General features: G+C 40.0%; 1 protein-coding gene across 2 annotated transcripts in view; it reads right to left on the bottom strand.

Annotated features, from left to right (window-relative positions):
• Positions 1-20,507, bottom strand: part of Cblb (Cbl proto-oncogene B) — a 163,246-nt gene that overhangs the window by 64,489 nt on the left and 78,250 nt on the right. For both annotated transcript variants that reach the window (XM_032900287.1, XM_032900288.1), the window contains exons 5-6: positions 7,572-7,728; positions 2,572-2,693 (exon numbers count right to left, since the gene is read on the bottom strand). In XM_032900287.1, the coding sequence (XP_032756178.1) occupies positions 2,572-2,693; positions 7,572-7,728 (279 nt within the window). The remainder of the gene's footprint in view (positions 1-2,571; positions 2,694-7,571; positions 7,729-20,507) is intronic.

The raw sequence follows: 20,507 nt of genomic DNA, 5'->3' as shown, positions 1-20,507 counted from the left end.
GACAAATGGCTATATTATGAAAATTGTTCTCAAATAATATAGATTTATGAATTATAATTTGGAAGATCACTTGTTACATTAAGAAACGTGAGAGGCGGGGTTGGGGATTTAGCTCAGTGGTAGAGTGCTTGCTTAGGAAGCGCAAGGCCCTGGGTTCGGTCCCCAGCTGCTCCAAAAAAAAAAGAAACGTGAGAGGCTGGAGAAATAGCCCAGCGGTGAAGAACATTTGCTGTCCTTGCAGAGGACCTAGGTTTGGTTCTCAGTAACCACACTTGGTAAGTTTTACCTGCCCGGGAATTCAGTCCCAGAACATGCGATCCTCTCTCACCTCTAGGTGCACCTGCATGCACATGATGCTCATAAATAACACTCAGGACCTAAATCCTCCCAATAAAAAATCTTCGTGCAAGAATGTGCACAATACTTTCAATTAAAGAATAAAACGTAGAAATCTCAGAGATTGTGGGTACTATGTATTTTAGAAAACACATAGAATGTGATGCCAAAATGATGCACACAATTACAAAATTCATTTGTTAATGTTTTTAAAGTAATTGCCTATTAATGCACCTTGCATATTTGTGAAATTGTCAGGATTTAGTAAACATCTTTTCTTTTGCTTTTAGTAAACATCTTTTCTTTGTTTCATGATGGTGCTTCTAAAACCAGTCATTAAGAAGGAGTTCAAGACCTCCATACAAAGTGTGCCATTGGTAACAGTCTGTGAGAGCCACAGATGGCAATGAAGAACGACTTATTCCTCTCAGCTAAGCTTCTGCTCGGTTTCATTTGCTCAACACTGTTTAAAGCATTTGCTGCTGACCGTCCTGTGGGTGGCTGGTCCCACCTCCCTTAGGAAGAAGTAAAGTCCCACTTCCAGCTGTAGCAGCCTGCTCTTCAAAATGGCATGATTAACATAATCAGATATATCTGCCTTATAAGGGTGCTCATGCTTGAAAGCCACGCTTAACACTAAAGGCATTGAAGAGATTAAGTTTTTAAGATTCCCAGTTCTTTGAAGGGGTGCTGGATATCAAATTCAAGACTTTCTGCACGCTCAGTAAACATTCTTTTGGGACAGGAAGCTAATGATCTATTTTATTTATTTATATATATATCATATATAATTATATCATATTACATATTATAATATTATGTTTATGTATACATATTTATTTATGGCAGATTAAGCACTACTTAAGAAACTCCAATATCCTTGGAATGCAATTAAATGTTTTACTTTCTGTGAAGCCAGAGAACAAATACTTTCGAAGAAAAAGAGCCACTTACAGGGATATTTTACAAAGCAAGTGATTATCTGCTCATAAGAAGGTTTCCTATGTATTTTAAATAGTAAAAGCACACTGCACATTTAATTTGCAATCTAGTATTGGTTTCATGGAGTGAACTTTGAATGAAGCAAAATGATTCAGCTAAACTTTGGAAAATATGAAAATCAACTGACCACTGCTCTGGGTCAGGTCAGGTCTGTAGGTTTTACAGAGAGGCCTTTAATGGGACCCTGACTGGCTTTTTGTACCACTAGCTTTTTGGAATATGTCGTATTAAATGCTTTAAAAAAAAATGAGTCCTTTCATTATCAGAGAAGGAACTAGAACTCTTGAACTTGACTTGAGAAGCCTGCATTAAAGGCCAAGCTCAGGCAAACAACGATGACCAGAAAAAAATGGACACCTAAAAAAGAAAACATTTTCTCATAAAAGTGCAACAGTCTACCGGTACAGTGACCAACTCTAAAATGTACAGCCTTCCAGGGCAGGTCTCGGATGCAATTGATACTGTCCCCAGGACTATGCCTCCTATGGCTTAGAAATTATGGACTATGGCTTAGACGTCATTGGCTGTGTGCCTAACACATATTTAGGTGCCACATGTGAGGATATCCTCTGAGCTGAGAAAGATAGATTTTCCAGTCCCTTATTAGCCACAGTGAGGGGTGATTTCCTGGACGATGACAACAGAACTGACTAGAAACCAAGACCTGTGACAGTCACTCAGGTTAGTCATTTGAAAAGCAAAACAAAATTTTGAAGATATAAAGAAGTGGGGCATGCTAAACTGACAAGGGCATGGGATTGAACTGGCATGCAACTATAAATTCATACACTTTTTATGTACTTATGTGTATATATTATTCTGTTGAATCATAGATACTACCTGAACTACTCAACACTGTGCTAAAATAATGCCCACAAAAGTAAATTACTTACTTAGTCTTAAGCACAATACTCAAGTGTTCAATTAAACACACGTAAGTTTAAACAGGAACACTGTGTACACAACACAACTACCATGAAAATATCCCAGACTGATTTGAGAAAGAGAACTTAGGATTACAGAATCTTTAAACTTCTTAACATCACTTTCCTCTTAATGACAATGTCAAAAGTCAATGTATCAATTTAAGGGCTCAATTAAAATGCACCCTTTCAGTCTTCCTGCTTTCCCATACTCCCTTGCCGTTGGAGGCTATGGCCAATTTTCATAGGCGTGAATGGCAGGGAGTTTTCTCCTTAAGCAGATCGTCCAGTATTAATGTTTGATTCTTACCTTCCAGGCTTGGTGCTGTATTTCTGTAGTCGAGCTTTAACTTCATCATATGTGAGAAATGCCATGTACCCCGGGTGTGTCACAGCTAAGAAGTTCCAATTCCGTAAAATAGAGCCCCAGGGCTAAACACATAAATAAATGGAAAGCAATTATGCAAAGAGCACACGCCAATGACACTGGCTCACATGCTTAGGGAAAGAATCTCCTTGATAATTTTAACCCAATCCGAGTCTTAGATCAACCTTTGTAAACAATGCCAAACAGGCCATAGCTTTTCAATTTTACAGATGTGTTTAAGTAGAAGGCATGGTTCTTAGGAATAGAACAGAGAGGGCACGAGAGGGCACAAGGAAAACCGCAGGTTCCTCACACTGTAGACCCTCAATAGAGAATTTATGATCACTACAAAATGAAATAATTGGCCTTCAGGTTGGATCCTTTCTACGTGTCAGAAGAGCTGTCACTTCAGCTTTTCTTGGTGTAGCCACAATGCCCCTTCTACTAGTCGCAAATACAAAACCCTCCCCTACCTTAGTCTTTGAATTTTCTGAATCTCAGGGAGGCCCTCTTAGACCCTCCTACCTAATGCTATCTCTTGCCATAGTTCTCATCCTTCACATCTGTTTTGTTCAGTGCTTCTCCCCAGGCCTCCTACAAAAGGAAGGCATCTAACAGGAATCCGTGTTACGAAAGTTAAGTGTTCTGGAAAAGGTTACACAATAACCACAAGCCATGTAAGGTCAAGGAGCATCCTCGTGCTGCTCAGGCCTGGATCCCAGCCACTCATGCAGCATCAGATACATGGTGATCCGGTTGCTATGGCTGCACCCAGACAGGCTGGCTCTAGAGGGCAGGTTCCTTCTGAGATAACAAGCTCCAGACCTCACACTAGCTTTACCTAGCTCAGTTACAGACCTAGGAAAGGTTTAAGGTTTGAACGTAAGCTCAGTGAGAAGAAAAACTTTTCACAAAACATGTGTTTCATATCAATCTTTCTTAATCTAATTAGGTGTCTCTCCAGGTACCATGGCAAGAGACAAAAGACAGCCAGTAACAGGCAACTTTGCTGCAGGGTGTGGATGAATCATCTGTGTAATACTTTCAAGGCTGAAGCTCCATTTATCCCAAAGCTGGCAGCATACTCCATCTGTTCTGCCAGTCTTCACTCCAATCCTCTATGTAAAAAAAAAAGAGGTGTCTTGTGTCACCAACTTCAAGCTGCTGAAACCGGCACCCAGCCTTGACTGTGCCAGGCAAGTTCGGGCTTTCATTTGTTTTGAAACTTGTTCGTGTTTCTGGCATATAAGGCAGAATTCTGCAAGGACCTTGTCCCTTACAATGAGGATAACAAGAAAGAGTAATTTAGGATAAAGAGCTGTTTAGTCTTTTTGACTTAACAAGAATACTCTTTAGGGAATTTCCTCGTCACACCGACACATCTAATTGGATTGGGAAGGAGCTCTGAGAACATAGCAGCATAGACGCTAGCCCCGCTTGCATGCTTTTAATTTTCTTCTAAAGGCTTGACTGAAACTGCATAAAACATTACTTGGGAAAATATCAGCGCATGTCAAAAAGGCCACTGAGGAGTGCCTGTCAAGTCAGACGCCCTGGTTTTCATTTTATTGTTTTGCTCCAGCATCTAAGGAGCACAGGGCTAAGGGAATAGCAAACAAATACTAGAGCTGCCTACAGTAATGTCGCATGCATTCTCCAAATTATAGATTGTTTTTAATCCGAAGGTTTAAAGAGAACCAATTAACGAATCAAAATACAACTAAAAACAGGATGAATTGAAGGCTAGGCCCTCCCCAGAGATCGTAAGCCAGAGGGCAGCTTCCTAGTGCAGAAATATTTATGTAACGGGATGAATCTGTAGTGTTGTGAAGGCAACCACTTCACACAGTCAGAGGTCATCTCCCCAGCCACCAGCTTAAAGAAGGAGAAATAAATGCTTCAGAGAAAATAATCCTTTAATTATTTTATAACTCACTTGTCTGGGATTTAAGGAAACCCTTTTTTCCTCACAAAACTCTGGGCGGCTGTTAATAAACAACAAGAGACACACTGTCTTATGCTGGAAGAGGGGTCTTCACCAGTCTAGTCAGACACTCCCTGGAAGGCTGGGTATCACTGATGGCTTCCTTCCTCTCAGCTGTTTGTTCTAGTCTCTCACTGCTTGACGTTCCACTTTGACTAGAATGTTCTCTAAAACGTCCCTTCCTTATTCTATACCAGCCACACACACTAATATAGTTATCTCTCAATGGCCCAGGGCTCTCCATTACTAGGGAAATGTGAGGAGAAACCAGCTTGCAGTTTTGGGGAAGGGAAAGGGGAAAGATGCTGGGTTTCACTGCGTGACTGCAGTATCTTCTATCACAGCTATTCTAGGAGACCTGAAGAGAAAAAGGAGGGAAAGGGAGTGAGGAGGACCGCCCAGTGCAGCCACTTCCTTCTCAGGTCACAGCATTCGCTTAAGTTACGTGTGGATGTATGGATGAGGGTGGGAGGAAGCAAAGGGGTCTTGAGCCTATACTTCCTGTACCGTTCCCACTTCAACGCCTGCCTGTCCTTCACTGTTTTCTAAAAAGCAGGGCTACTTTCCCTATTTCAGACCCCAAACCCCATGAGCAGCTCATTCAGTTTCAGATGATATGGAAAACACTAAACCCCAATAATACAGGACGATGGTAAGAATTGCGTACTAATGAACCACCATTATCAAGTTGTAACAAACAATGCTTATGCACCTATAGCAGTAAAATTTAAAAAAAAACTTACGTGTTTATTAAAGGCTGTATAAATATAAAGTTTTGGTGATAATGAATTGAAGAGAATTAATACTCGATTTTTAATTGTATGTAAAAATAAAGGTCAGTGAAAGTGAAAATATCATAGAACCAATTTCTTCTTACTTAAAGCCACATGTATGATGATTATGGTTGAAGTATTTAATTTGGAGAGAATGAAGAATCTCAAAAATTAGAGGACTCGTCGGATGTGGTGAGTTACTGTTAGAATTAACTGTTTCTAAACGACTGCCAATAGCCTGCCCAGGTGAAAGGTTATCACAGCTGCTACGTGACCTACGCTTCCTCTTTCACACCCCAGTGAATATACACAGGATAAGCAAACCTCAGAAGATTAAGGCTACTTAGCCATTTTTATGTGAAACTACATATAAGGTGATATATGTAACAGGTCAAGTAATATGGATAAGTATTTAACTAAATTGAAGCTGCCTACACTTGTTAATATGTAAAGAAGGCATTAGAGCACTTGAAATCCACTAAAATGTCATTTGCAGTCTCTCTCTCTCTCATTCTTTCTCTCTCTCCCTTCCTCCCTCCCTCCCTCCCTCTCTCCTTCCCCCACCTCTCTCTCTTTTTTACACACACACACACACACACACACACACACACACACACACACTATGACTACAAAAATAAACAAAAACAGACCCTAAGGAAAAGTTAGTCTTGACAGTGAAAATTACTTAAGCTTTCTTAATCACAAGTGAAAACATCAAAACTCTGATCATTTAGGGTCCTTGATTTCCATCAAAAACAAAGCCTTTGTTCTGCAAAACAATCAGAAATCTTTAAGACAGGAGCTTTACATTGTAAATGATTAGCATTGAGTAACAATGTTTTTCTAAAGGCTTCTTACAATCTTTTGAAATTACAGGCTATGGTTTATTATAAAAATAGTTTAAAAATAGGCTCACAACATATATACATCAAGAGAACAACCATTAAGCCAGTAGAAACTTAAAATAAACAAATACATACTTTGTACAGTATTTAATTTAATTTCTTATTCCACATACAATATGGAGTCATGGTTTTTACATTGTGATAAAGTAAAATCTACCCTAAGTGTGTTGCTAGCCAGAATCTGTCCCTGTTTCTGAACTATGTTAACTTGATCCCATGTAATATTTTTTGGTTATACAGATCAGTTCATCACACTTTTCAGCCAGAGCTAAAGTCAAAAATCATATAGGATGCGAAACCTTAAGCCACTCTCATAATCTAACATTTTATTTAATCATATTACAATCAGAATTTATCATATTGCAGTTTAAAATAATACTTTCGACATATGAATAAGCTTGGTCTCTAGTCAATTTTATCACATGTACTATAATTATTGTAAGCATTTTAAGAGGATGATTTCGTTTTGTAAGTGCTTGAATTGAACTTCATAGATAATACATATTTTAGTGGCAAAGCAAAGCTGAAAACACAAACTTCAATTCTTTGCATTTAGAGAATTTGATTTTGATATACATAAGACATAAAAAAAGGAAATAAATTGTTTCAGTATTATGCCACTTGCTTTAGAATATCTATGTTAAAATAATTATGAATATTAAAACACAAAAGAAGTTATTGGAAAAAGCAGAAGAAAAATTATTGAAGAGATTTTGCAAATTAATATTGACATAAAGTTGTGATATAATATCACAGGAACTGAAAAATATATTGATGAAGAATATCTAGTATGGAAAAACATCCGTTACAACTGGTTGAAAGAGAAAAGCAATTGGTAAAGCGCTCTAAGGCCATAATATACTATATATAGAACACTGGCCTATTTACTGTTTATATTCTGACCCAAAAAATGCCACGGACAAAGAGATGTTGAAATACAACTCTGGCATACACCCACCTATAATGGCTTCAATCTAGCAGCCATTTCACAAAGTGAAAAAACAGAGAATTAAAAAATTCTTCCCATAAACCACTAAAGCTAGCAAATAACCTACCAAGATCACATGACCTGATAAACAAAGCTTGTAGCAGAGGACTCACTCCGAACTGGGAGGAATGGCCAAGTGCATACTTAATGCAAATCAAACGACTCGCTACTAGGGGTTGTTGTCCATACCTTTGTGTACATCGTGTACATGTGACAGAAGGGAAATACATACAGAGCTCTGGAGGAAGGGAGGGAAGGAGAGGATAGACAGATTAAAAAAGTATGTATCTTACCTGAAATAGCCTGGTAAAAATATCAAATTCAAACACGGAGATGTAATCATTACAAGTTAAATCAATGGTTGACTTCAGAGCCATGGCCTCCAGGCCAGAGCTGATCTGATGGACCTCATGCAGGCACTGTCTGAAGACTTTCCATGGTACGATAGTTCTGTGCCGGGGAAAAGGAAGGGTCAGTAACTCACTGTCAATGATGACAGAGATTCACAACAGCACAAGTAAGCCATAACACTATTAGTTCATATCTGTATTAGAGTAGTTGAAAATATGGTTCATGACGCCGGCTCCGTGGAATATGCTCACTGGATTATTCTGTATGTGTTGAGAATCTTAGTTTTTCTTTCAGTTCATAGATATCAAGGCATGTCTCAAAGCATATCAAACGGAGGTCATTAGGGTCAAAATGTAAGCCATCCTGAACTGTTTGTATGCTGAAGATAAGTTCACCAATCATCAATCAACAACCACCTTCCAGAAGCTTTCTGCAGGGGTGAAAAATACATGATCTCTGACCTTTCATATGAATGAAACCAAAAAGTGTGTTTCATAAAGGCAACCATCTTGTAGAAATTTACTTATTTACTACCCACCAATCAAATATATATCTTTATATATATATATATATATATATATATATATATATATTACACACACACACACACACACACACACACACACACACACACACACCCACCAACAGTTTAAGTAAGTTTCAGAACTTTTAAGGACCAGTGGATGGATTCAGAGAAAGGTCTGTCTCCCATTCCTGAAACTCAGCAATTCCCAACCCTTGCCTACCCTCCTTTCCACCATGAAAATCCGTAACATCCATCATTCGTTTCTTAGCAACCTTTCCTCCTTTCACAATGCCAAATTCTTACTCATGAATAGATGGAAGGAAGAAACTATTCATACTTTAAACATTTATATTTCAGTCTTCAAAACAGGACACAAGAGCATATACGCATGTGTGATAAAGATAGCACAGTATGGGGTTTTTCTTTACCATTGTCCCTGGAGAAACTAAGCAGAAATGAGATAAAATTTCCCTGGCTCATTTCTCTCAATCCCCATTTTCTTACTAAAGATCACATACGGTTATAACTTGAATATTCTGAATTATTATCATTATCTACAGCAATCAAATGTAGGCATAGACTAAGTCATTTAAAGGGCTTCTTGTCACAGTGAATTTGGAACCTATGTTATTCTGTAGCCCTGGGGTAGGGCTGGAGAATAAATAATTCTGATGAGTTTCAAAATGGTGTTGGTTCTGATGGTCTCTCAGAGCCACTGATGGACCATATCTACCAAATGGCAATGCTGCTGGAGGCCCTTAGCTATGGAAAAGCCTAACACTACCTCTGGCTTTGAGGGTCATGCACTTTGGCAGTAGGATTGATAACACTCAATGACCCAGGTGGGGAAAATAGACAACCGTGCTGATAGAATACCCAGTACAAACCAGAGGGATTACAGGAAGTGTGTGAGAAGTAGCCTGAAAAAAAACCGCAAGACAGGCCTGCGTGAAAGCTTAGGTGTGATGAACCATTAAAGAAGAAAGTTAAGATGCTTAATACCTCAAAAGAGTTTAATCTATGTATGAAGAAAACAGGAAACCACAGAGAACTGAAGAGAGACACCACATCAGACGCCATTTAGAAGAAACACACGTCAGACTCTGATTAAGGTTTACAAAAGGCAGCTGAAGAGAACAAGGGAAGGTTTTAGTAATATTAGGACGCTATTGATTCATAGAGGCGTGTGGAGATGCAGTTAGGCCGGCTGCATTGCATGACCATGGAAGCACTGCCTAAGAGAAACATAGCCCTTTTCCAATTAAAATTTCCAATACTTAGCACACACAGAGAAGTAAAGTCATAACATGCAGAAGGGAAAACGTTGATCAAAGAACTACTAATTTCAGAATGACATAGACACAACTTTTTTCTAGAAAAGCACAATATTATTTTATTTAAAAAGCATAAACTGTAAAGAAACTGGCCAAATGGAAAAGTTCATGCTTTTGTGTGTATAAAGTATAAAGCCAAAACAAAATGGTTGTGATAAACATTTTAATGTTACCCTAAAATTATCATATCCAATATTTAAAATTCATTCAGATTATAACCTACTTTGAATATTCTTGACTTTCCAGAGAAAATATGTATTTCATCTACTTCTAAAATTTTCCTCTACCATGCAACTGCAGAGCAATAATTTCCAACATAAAAAGGCACATTTCCACAGTAGCTGTGTAATGAGATTTGATCATAGTTCATTTGTGATAAACCCTAAGCCCCAAGTACATATTCATTAGAACCTTAATTAAAGCTGGAAAAGAAGGCAGAGAAGCCAGAGCATTATTTGACTGGTTTATTATACTGTATCATCCCTCCACTTTTGTGGACTCAGCAGAGACTAAGTGTAGGGGGTGGGAGAAGGCACGGGGCAGGCTAGCTTTATGAGGAGAGAACAGAAGAAAAGTGCAAAGATATCTTTACAAGCAGGAAAAGGAATACAGTGTTTTCAAAGTCTTGCACCTTGGGTCTCCCTCACAAAGACGAACATCAATGGCCGTAAGAGGAAACCAGAGGGAGAATATATTGATGGCAAAATGTTTCCCAGACATCTGTGAGTTGGTGTGTCTTGGCAGTGACCGATGGCACAGAGGGAGAAGTGAAGCAGAGGCAGAGAGAAGCACAAAGAGCCAACAACCTGAGCTGCGGAATCTCACACCAGAAAGTTTACTTCGCTCTATTTGATGCTTGTCATAAATCACATTAGCTGTAGGTAGAACACCATCAAAGGATACTGGGAAAATATTTTCACCTTTACTACATGTATTTAATTTCTGTGCCTATGCATGCAAGTATGTGCATCTGGAGGGCGCAGGGGGTGTCTGAGGACAAACTGCCGTAGTTGATTCTCTCCCTCCATAATGCTGGTCATGGCGATTAAGTTCTCTGCAGGGCCATCTTACCAGACCAACACAAATATGTTCAATATACATATAGACATGTATATATGTACATGCTAGATAGGCTGGTGGGTACCCAGATAATTGCGTCAGTAGTATGATCTCAGAGTCTTTAAAATCGCAGTGAGGATAAGAACTATGATTCCTTCACTGCTTACCGTTGCTCACCTACAATACAGAAATCTTAAGGATTTACAAAAAGGTAAAGTTGTTTCACATGATATCCTAAGGGAAAACATCATGGTAAATAAGACTATGCTAATGTTTTGTTAGTAGGTGCCATATCTTAACTCTTCTAGAAAAACCAAATATCCTTTAAGAAATAAGAAAAGGACACCAATCGGATGCCAGAAAACAAAGCATAGAGGGGGTCAGCGGGTCAGCGGGTCAAGAGATGACTTCCCATCTGTGAAGAGGAAACGTGCATCGGTCTCGCGTGGCAGCCCTGCAGCTTTAAGGGAAAGGAATGCATAAAGGAGTTAGGACCTGAGTCCAGGGACACCAAAAGGAAGAGAAGCATCTTCATGATACTTGTAGCTCATAGATGCCTACGGGTTTTATGTGCAACACTTGGGGTGTGACTGAGAGAAATAATAACGGTGTCTGGAAACAGGAACATGCACGCGCTTGTGGTGAGAGGAGAATTTACACAGCATTTCTAGAGGCCAAACTGGAGATTAATACATAGCCTGTGCACCATGGAGTCTGCCATGGGAGGCTCTCTGCGAAGCACTGGTCTAAAAAGTATGTGATACGTAAAGATGCCTCTCCTGTCTCCTTATAGCAGCGCTGCATGTAACACCCCCAAAGCAAAAAAACACGTTCATGTTTAATGACTGAATGTAGACTGTACTGCAGCACCGGGCCTGGCACAGAACAGCATAGAGCACGTAAGGGAGTTCATAGCACATTAGTAGATAAGCTAGCCTTGTTTAATGACTGCCATCAATGTTTAACATCTTCATAATATCTAGAAAGATCATCAGAAATCGGACCTCCATTATAAAAGTATAAACTTCTGAATGACACAATGCAGCCTGTAGATATAAAACACGGGAGAGGGGAGCTACCAGAAGATGAACACGGACGGTCAGCGCACACGCAGAGTCAGAAATAGAAAAGTCCTAAAGAGGTATAACCTTTCGGGAGGTTGACAGGCTCAGTATGAGAAGCTTGTCACTTCTCCTTAAATTGATCTATAGATTTAATATAACCTCAGTCAAAACCCCCAGGAGGCATCGCTGCTGTAGAAACAGATTCTAAACCTCACGGCAAAACACCAATAACCAAGATTAAATAAAAAATCTTTAGAAGAACAGGAGCGAGCATACACCCTTCACATTAACCCACACTGTGTCGACGAGACCTGGATAGCCAGGTGGGGAAACCGCCATTTCAGAAGCAAAATACACACAGCTTGGTTATATAAAGTCAGCTATTTTTAAAATGGTGGTGACAATAACACGTTTTTCATAAATGCTAGTGGTCTGACAGACACAAACGGGATGGAACTGAATTGGGAGCATTACACACCAGCAACTTGAGGTACATCTTAAACCTTAGTAGGAAACAAAATTTTCTTAGCATGGACACAGGAAGATATCTGAACACACTTGGAGCAGGCGTACAATTTAGACAGGACCCACAACATTGTAAGCATAAAGTTCATGATGAGTTGAGGTGTTCAAGAGAAGATACTATTAACGAAATTACTAAGAGGTTGAACAAACATATGACGATAGGCTCAACTTCACTGGTCATCAGAACAAGGGAAATGGGAATCTGATGGAATTCGTTCTCCCTCCCAGCAATGATATTAAAAAGACGAGTGGCATTAAAGGTGCAGAGGGGGGTGGAGCAAGGTGAACCCCGGCACACCTGCAGTGAGTGCTGGCACTTCAGGACGCTCAGGAGGCTGCTAAAGATGGAGGCCTTTGAACACTCTGCATGGTTCCTTTGAAAGGGTGCATAAAGCAGTTCACTATTGACAGTCACGCAAATGCCACAAAGAATAGAACAAATATGTATACGATGGAGCAAGAGAAATGAATTAAACACTGCTGCAAGCAAGAAAAGGGGTCTTCATGAGCATAACACAGAGACGAGCCAATATCATTAAGAAATACACCGCATGCTGTTTAACGCTTAATGACAACAACATACAGTGATGTGAGACTTCTGTGGGCAGGTGGTGACTACCTGAGTCTGGCTGCAGATGTGGGCTCTCAGAGGCGGGGCCGCTGATACCCTGATAACTTTATTCAGAATGTACTGGTACCAGGATCGTGAAACTTCATTACCTAATGCTATTCGTGCTTCTATCCTTGCACATTAAGCCTAAATTGTATGTTGAACTCTTTAAATATTACATTAAAATCACTACTGAATATCAAAAAAACAATTTGGGAAGGGACATGTACTGGTTTTAGTACTAAGAATCAAGGAAATCAACACTTTCCGTGTTTGTCAGTTTTGCTGTGGTGGTGGCGGTTGAAAATAAATTGATTCTAGTTCATTCATATGCAATGTCATTCAGGCTTTGAAGACAAAATCCAAAATCCGGCCTGCCTGTATTAACCCATTTCTTTCTTTTTTTTTTTTTTTTTTTTTTTTCTTTTTTTCGGAGCTGGGGACCGAACCCAGGGCCTTTTGCTAGCTAGGCAAGCGCTCTACCACTGAGCTAAATCCCCAACCCTATTAACCCATTTCTAATTTTAAATTTTGTGTTGAATTTTTCAGAGTATCCACCTAACCGAGCAGATATTCTGTGTCAGGTCCTCCAAACTGAAGGCTAGCTTTGCTTAGCAATGTAACAGGGTGTTCAGAAGAGGTTGCAGAGTGATTTTCTTTTGTTATTATGGATGCAAACCATTAGAACTCTGACTCCTCAGTCCGCTGACATTTTTGTAAATAGTTATTACTTAAATCCAATCTTTTTTGTAATGACTGCATTTCTTGGAGGATATGAAAATAGATTCTTATCGGGCTATCATTGCTCTGCTGCTCCATCACTGAGGGAAAACAATTGTTTTCCAGTAGGGGAGAAGGAGCAGATGAGAATCACTCCGGTCAGTCAGATGCCTCAGATGCCGTAGGACTCCTCATATTTCACAGGAAACAACCATGGTTCCCAGAGATGGTCAGAATTAAATCTAAGCACTTCTCCACCTCCACAGAAAAACTCAGAAACCATTTGTGATACACATTTTTCCTGTTTACAGAAGCCTGTGCCACATGCTACAGCATTGTCAGGATTCTGTATGAATTGGACAATTATGTCCCTTCCAGTCAGAGATCTACATTCAAAATTTTATGTTTGCAGAAATAAATAAGGACATATGTTCGCTTAGTTGTCGTTGATTTTCACAATAACGTTGTCCACCTAACGTCTGCTCTCACACATTAACCCACTCTTGTTCTTTATTCTGGGGAGGGCTTTGTCCTCTTAGTAAGACATCTTCTATGACCTCCCGGACAGCTTTTACTCTCTGGGATGCACATGCCCTGAGGCATCCTGCCATAGGCTGCTGGCTGACCTCCATATCTGCACTGCCATCTTCCCTGGCCCCTAACGTAGAAGACATGGTACCATTTCTCTCCTCCTGGCAGATACTGAGATTTCCAGCTTGCCCGCCCTACTCTTTTTCTCTCAGCCTCTAAGAAAATGGTCATCATGCTTCCACATCCAGTTTTTAAACCGTTTTTATTAAAGAGGAGAGTATGAACTCAGTAAAGGAAATGCCCAATCATTATCGCAACACTGATGCTTATTCTTTGACTTTGGAAATATAGTTTATTGGTAGACAGGAATAGGCAGGGATGTTGCAAACAGCACATATAAAGCTGCGTTAAACGCCTGCCGGAGCTTTTCCACGTCATAGTCATGCGCTGTACAACAGCAGATGCCGGTCTTAAAACAGAGTATTTATCTACATCTTCCTAAAGTGCAACTGGTCTGTCTCCAGTCTTCCCTCAGAAAGTTCATTAACATTGGAAGGTGCAGGGATACCACCGTTCATGTGTAAGGAAGTTGCCTTTGATCGGCTACAATCAGATTGAGTAAAATTTAAATAATGTACACATTAAAAGTAGAAAACCATGTCACAGAAGTTTAAGTAACATTTTTAAATGATCTTCCTTTCAAATATAAGAGCTCACTGTTAGAAACACATACATGTGCCAACCAAACAGAGCTTCCAGGGACTAAGCCACTACCCAAAGACTATACATGGACTGACCCTGGACTATGACCTCATAGGTAGCAATGAATATCCTAGTAAGAGCACCAGTGGAAGGGGAAGCCCTGGGTCCTGCTAAGACTGAACCCCCAGTGAACTAGACTGTTGGGGAGAGGGAAGGGCGACAATGCGGGGAGGGGGATGTTTGCCCGGAAACCGGGAAAGGGAATAACACTAGAAATGTATATAAGAAATACTCAAGTTAATAATAATAAAAAAAAAAGAAAGAAACACATGCATGCATGCACCTGTATGTATACACACACACACACACACACACACACACACACACACACACACACACACAGAGCCAGTAATAAAAACAAAATTCCTCTTAAATCTCTCAATACTGGCCAATTAAGTCAGGTAGCAATGAGTGAGGCCTGTTAGAAGTCTAAGTATAAAAGCAAAGGAAATAAGCGTCCAGCAATATTCTAAGCCCCTGACTGCACACATTCAGGTCTTCCAAGAAGTCCTTGTACCGTCAGAAACTACTGAACGCCCCCCAGCCCCCAGCACAGGGCCTGCTGAGCTACATCCTCAGCACGGTTTGCACTCTGTGTTTTCACGGAAGGTCCCATTAGGTTGCTAAGGCTGGGTATGAACTGTCTGTGTAGCCCAGCCACACCTTCAGTTTGCAATCCTCCTGACTCACTCTCTACAGTAGCTGGGATTACAGGCCTGAGGCACAGGCCATGCTTGAAGTTTTGCAGAAACACTACTTTATTACTGAAGAGGAAGAACGGGAACTAACCAGGGAAAACCATGACTGTTCTTCACAGTGATAATCAACATTCAAAACACAGAATGAATATTCAGCAGTCAGTAATGAATATTTAGTAGTCAGTAATCCATTTCTATATGTTGACTGTAGGGGGAAAAAAAAATTACTTTGCTATTAAGTCAATTAGTTCCCCTACAAGCAGAAAGTGATTCTAGAGTGCCTCTGAGGTTGGGATGCATACTGAGCTTCCAAGCTTCTAGAAAATTAGTTTTCAGTTTCATGAATTCCGAGTTAGCAAAAAGGATGTGTTTTAGTCACAGGAAGACAGTGATAGGAACATCACCCATCTCTTCCCTGTGTTCCCTGAGCCTTTATTCTCTTTAGGAAGATACCCAGTGATACCCACATACACTGTGTGATTGTCAGTGATGTAGACCATGGAACTTAAGGGACCCAGATCATTTACAATGGGCAATAAACACACCGATCTACTCATCTGGGGGATCCTGCCTGTACAGGAGAATGAACCTACCAATCTCCAGCTTCCCTGCCTTTCTCTCTCCAGTCCTGCAGCCAGGCTGGAGATGTCCAGGATGGGGGTGGGGGGGATGGTGCAAAAGTTCTCAGGGCTTAACAAACTGGATCTCTGTTCAAAGAAAAACAGCTTCTCTTGAAAGAATTTAATATGAGGTCTCTTTTTAAGAACATTGTAATTTATTCCAAATGTTTTGAAATATGTTTAATATTATAATGAGGTCATAAACTATTATAGAAAACCCTTCAAAAATATTCAAGTTTTGTTAGAATTAACGATTCAAAACATAAAAACATATAAGAATTTCTGAGAATTAAGATGCACAAATTTTAAAGATTTTCTTTAATTAATTAACTCCAAACTAATTAGCTGGTGAGAATTATGGAAAAGAAAATTATGGATTGGAGGTTTTGTAGGGAGGAGTGGTTTTGGTTATTTAAATTTTTTAAAGCAAAATATAATTACATAATTTCTCATTCTCTTTTGGGTTTTTGTTTTAAGCAGAGGTTACACAAGGATTTTTCTAAATCATACTTCAAAAACAGTTTAGAGATACCATTTTGGATTTAAGTGATTAGCTTAATATTGAGAACTCATTCAGAAAGCATTAATGACCTCAAGAAGTCATTACTGTAGTTTTCTCACTGAGCAGTACATACACAAAAAGAGGGTAAGATGGAGTAGGATACAGGAAGCAGGGAGAGAGGAAGGGAAAAATGAGACTGAGAGTGGGGAAGAGGAGGGGGTGTGGAGAGAGAGAAGGGGGGGATGGAAAAGGAAGGGATCAGAGGAAGGGTCAGGGAGGCAGGAGGGAAAAGCTAGATAAATGACAGAGGGCAGCTCAAGTGCAACCCCTTCCTCTCATCTTTGTCTCACAAAGGAGCAGGGCCCATTAATGTAGCTTTTACCATGGTCCACAGCACACACTTCTCCCACCTGACCGCAACTACAACAGCATCTACTCCATCTTGTTTCCACTCCTCTTCTGCTATTTGACTAAAGAAAGTCAAAGCGTGTGTGTGTGTGTGTGTGTGTGTGTGTGTGTGTGTGTGTGTGTGTGTGTGTGTGAGAGAGAGAGAGAGAGAGAGAGAGAGAGAGAGAGAGAGAGAGATTTAATCTGTACAGTGTTCTGCCTGCATGTATGCCTGCAGGCCAGAAGAGGGCACCAGATCTCCTTACAGAGGGTTGTGAGCCATCATGTGGTTGCTGAGAATTGAACTCAGGACCTCTGCAAGAACAGCCAATGCTGGTAACCTCTGAGTCATCTCTCCAGCCCCTGTATACAGTTTTAAAATGTTATCATTTTATTTGTTATGCACATTGTGAATGAATATATATATATATCAGTATAGTAATGGAGATATAAACAAAAGATGACCTGAGTAATATTCTGTGCTGGAAAAGTACTTGGTAATAAGTAAGTAATGAAGAATACAAGGAAGGTTTTGAGTACATTATTTACATTCCTTAGCCTATCATTCGTACTGTGACGTACCTAACACGCAACCCTAAATCTTGTCAATGGATTTAAACTTTTCTTAGGGATTCAAAAAACTGTGCTTTAAGAATATTGCTTTGCATAAAAAATAAATAAAAGTGCAAAGAAAGCAACAGGTAGAGGTTTCAAATACAGTATAGAGGACAGGAAACCAGCAGCAGAATATGCCCAGCCCGGACTGAGCCTGGGAGCCCTTGATGGATCAGAACCCATTCTCCAGTATTTGAATTCCACAGTTGCCAAGAACACTCTGAATATAATATAGTTCAGCTGAACATTTGTCAATAATGCCTTGAGCATCCTCTGCCAGACGAGCATTAATCACTTTGACAAAATATGACTAGCTTTCTGTTTTGGTTGAATTTGTAATTTTCCTAACATGGATCCAATATATTCTTTTTAATCAGATAATGCTTAGTGCCACTTATTTCAAAAAAAGAAAAAAGAAAAGAAAAAAAGAAAAAATGAAGTTGATGTATTTACAAAAACTAAATTTACTATTCTCCTTCCTTTTGAACTAACCAGAGAGACCACAGAAAGTCAGCTCCATTCCTGGTCTTCCCTAGGAAAGGCTGGACAGGCACCTTATGAATAAATGTGCATTTCTTCCAATACACTCTCTCCTCAGAGGCCAAATGTTCCTCTCACAGCAGCGTCAGCTGCCACTAATACATTAACTTACTACTTGTAGTAAGTAGGCCCTTCCAAATGGCAAATGGTAACTTTAAGCATTTATCCTTTTCATTCCCTGTCGTTCTCAGTAACAGACGCTGTTTATAATTACTAAGTCACAATTTTGTACTTTTGCATTTTAGACAATGAATCCAACAATAGCACAAAAGTTCAATTTCTATTTAAGCTACACTATTTTATTGAGATAAAATACTATAATTTGCTTAAACAGAGAAGATGGGGGCTGGATCAAAAGAAATTACTTTTGAGCGTATTTCATTTCTCAGTTATTTTTCCTAGTGAACCTGCTGTATAGTTCCACTGTAAAAATCCTCAGTTTCAACTGTGTACTCTCTCCATTGATTAAAGAGAATTAGACTGTCTTTTCTATAATGGGGAAACAGATCTAATTAATGGTCTAGAACATATATCTTACTCAATGGAGAGGAACAGAAATAGTTTTCCTTGCTTTTTTATTAAAAGTGGAGAGTGAACACAGGAAACCAGAGTCCGCAGCACTCGCCCAGGAAATCAAAGGCAAGGCAGTAACTGAGCTCTACCGAGGCCACTTCCCGGGCCAGCACGATCACAGGCCTCTCGCTTTTATAAGGGAATGCACATGATCTTAGAACAATGCATTTTTATTTTTAATTCTTGTTCGTTTGCCTTAGAATGCCAGGTGTGGAAGGTCCATCAAAGTCAAAGATTAACTGTATTAATTCTAAAATGAGCAAATACATAGATGGTATTTGAAGTAAGATCAAAGACCCAAGCTGCCTAACTACTTCACAATACAGTTGGCCCATTGTGAGCCTGACAGCATTACCCTCTGCATGGCAGCTTTTATCTTGTTGATTTCCACAGCAGCACCAGACAAGAGATTATATCACCACCTCACACACACTTTAGACAAACAGAAAGGGATGAGGGTGCTCGAGTGTGCCCAGTGGCGTGGAGAGGGAACACGGCAGCGAAGGCACATGCTGCAGAGCCTCGGGGCCGATCTGCTTTCCTCCCACTCCAGGTAGGAGCTGTCCCCATCTTTCTCTTGTGTGGACTACGAGGCCATGCACCTCTTCTCCCCCTATGCTTCTGTGAGGAAATCCACCGTGCTCATGAAAGCATACAGCATACACTCTGCCAAAATACACAGAGACACAAAGCAATGAACTCGGGTTCATAAAGCTTAGAAACTGACTGAAAGGCTGATAATTATCCAAACAATTTTTAAGGCAATATTAAAATAGTAAATACAACCGGCCAGGAAGAGCTTACTCAAAATCAATAGGCCTGATAGTAACAGTTAGGGGAGGGTTGGGTCCTGAGAGGAAGGAACTTTAAGAGATTTGAGAGAATTTTATTCCTCTGATTACAATTTTAACAATATCTTTAAGTGAGAAGGCTAATGGGAGCAAAGGCAGGAAATCAGAACTACTCTGTATGCATCTGGAGGAGTCCCATGAACAAAAGTTACTGAAGAGTGTCAGTCAAGGGAGAGAACCTAGAGTGGGAAAGTGGGGTCACATACTCAAGGTAGGAAAGTGGGGTCACATACTCGGGGTAGGAAAGTGGGGTCACATACTCAGGGTAGGAAAGTGGGGTCACATACTCAGGGTAGGAAAGTGGGGTCACATACTCGGGGTAGGAAAGTGGGGTCACATAGTCATGAGTGTGCTCCAGAATGACAGAATGTCTCTACAGTATGCAGTCCTACAGGACTAGCTTAACAGCATAACCACTTAGAGAAAAGTGATATACTTTTTTGAACAGACACTTGGACAGATACCTGGGTGTTTAAGAGCACTGGCTGCTCTTCCAGAAGACCCAGATTTGATTCCTAGCACCCACACACAATGGATTCTAACTCCAGTCACAGAGGATCCAATCCTCTCTTCTGGCCTAACGGGCACTGCATGCATAGATTGCACAGATATAAAGTCAGGCAAATCACTCATACACATAAAACAAAGCAAAGACATATTTTAAAGAATATAGTAAAAATCAAACAAGCGCTCCTAAAAGAACCATCACGGAATTGGACATAACTTTAAAAAAATCATACTCAGCTATGTACACTCAGAAACACAGCAAGAATACAGGGAATAAGGTAGTTAACTGCGTGGATGTTTGTAAGTGACTGAGAAATAGCCAGAAAGTGGACTTCTCAGTCAGAGTTGTAGAAATGTGTAAAAACTGTAGAGTGAAAAGGGACAAAGAAAAGACAGAGAAACGGTGGGAACCATGCGCAGTCAGTCAAACGATGACAGAGTCATTAAAAACAGA

Source organism: Rattus rattus, chromosome 4 (genome assembly GCF_011064425.1).
Source record: "Rattus rattus isolate New Zealand chromosome 4, Rrattus_CSIRO_v1, whole genome shotgun sequence".
NCBI classification, from domain to species: Eukaryota; Metazoa; Chordata; class Mammalia; order Rodentia; family Muridae; genus Rattus; species Rattus rattus.
The sequence above is the reverse complement of the archived record's forward strand: the minus strand, read 5'-3'. Positions and strand labels throughout refer to the sequence as shown.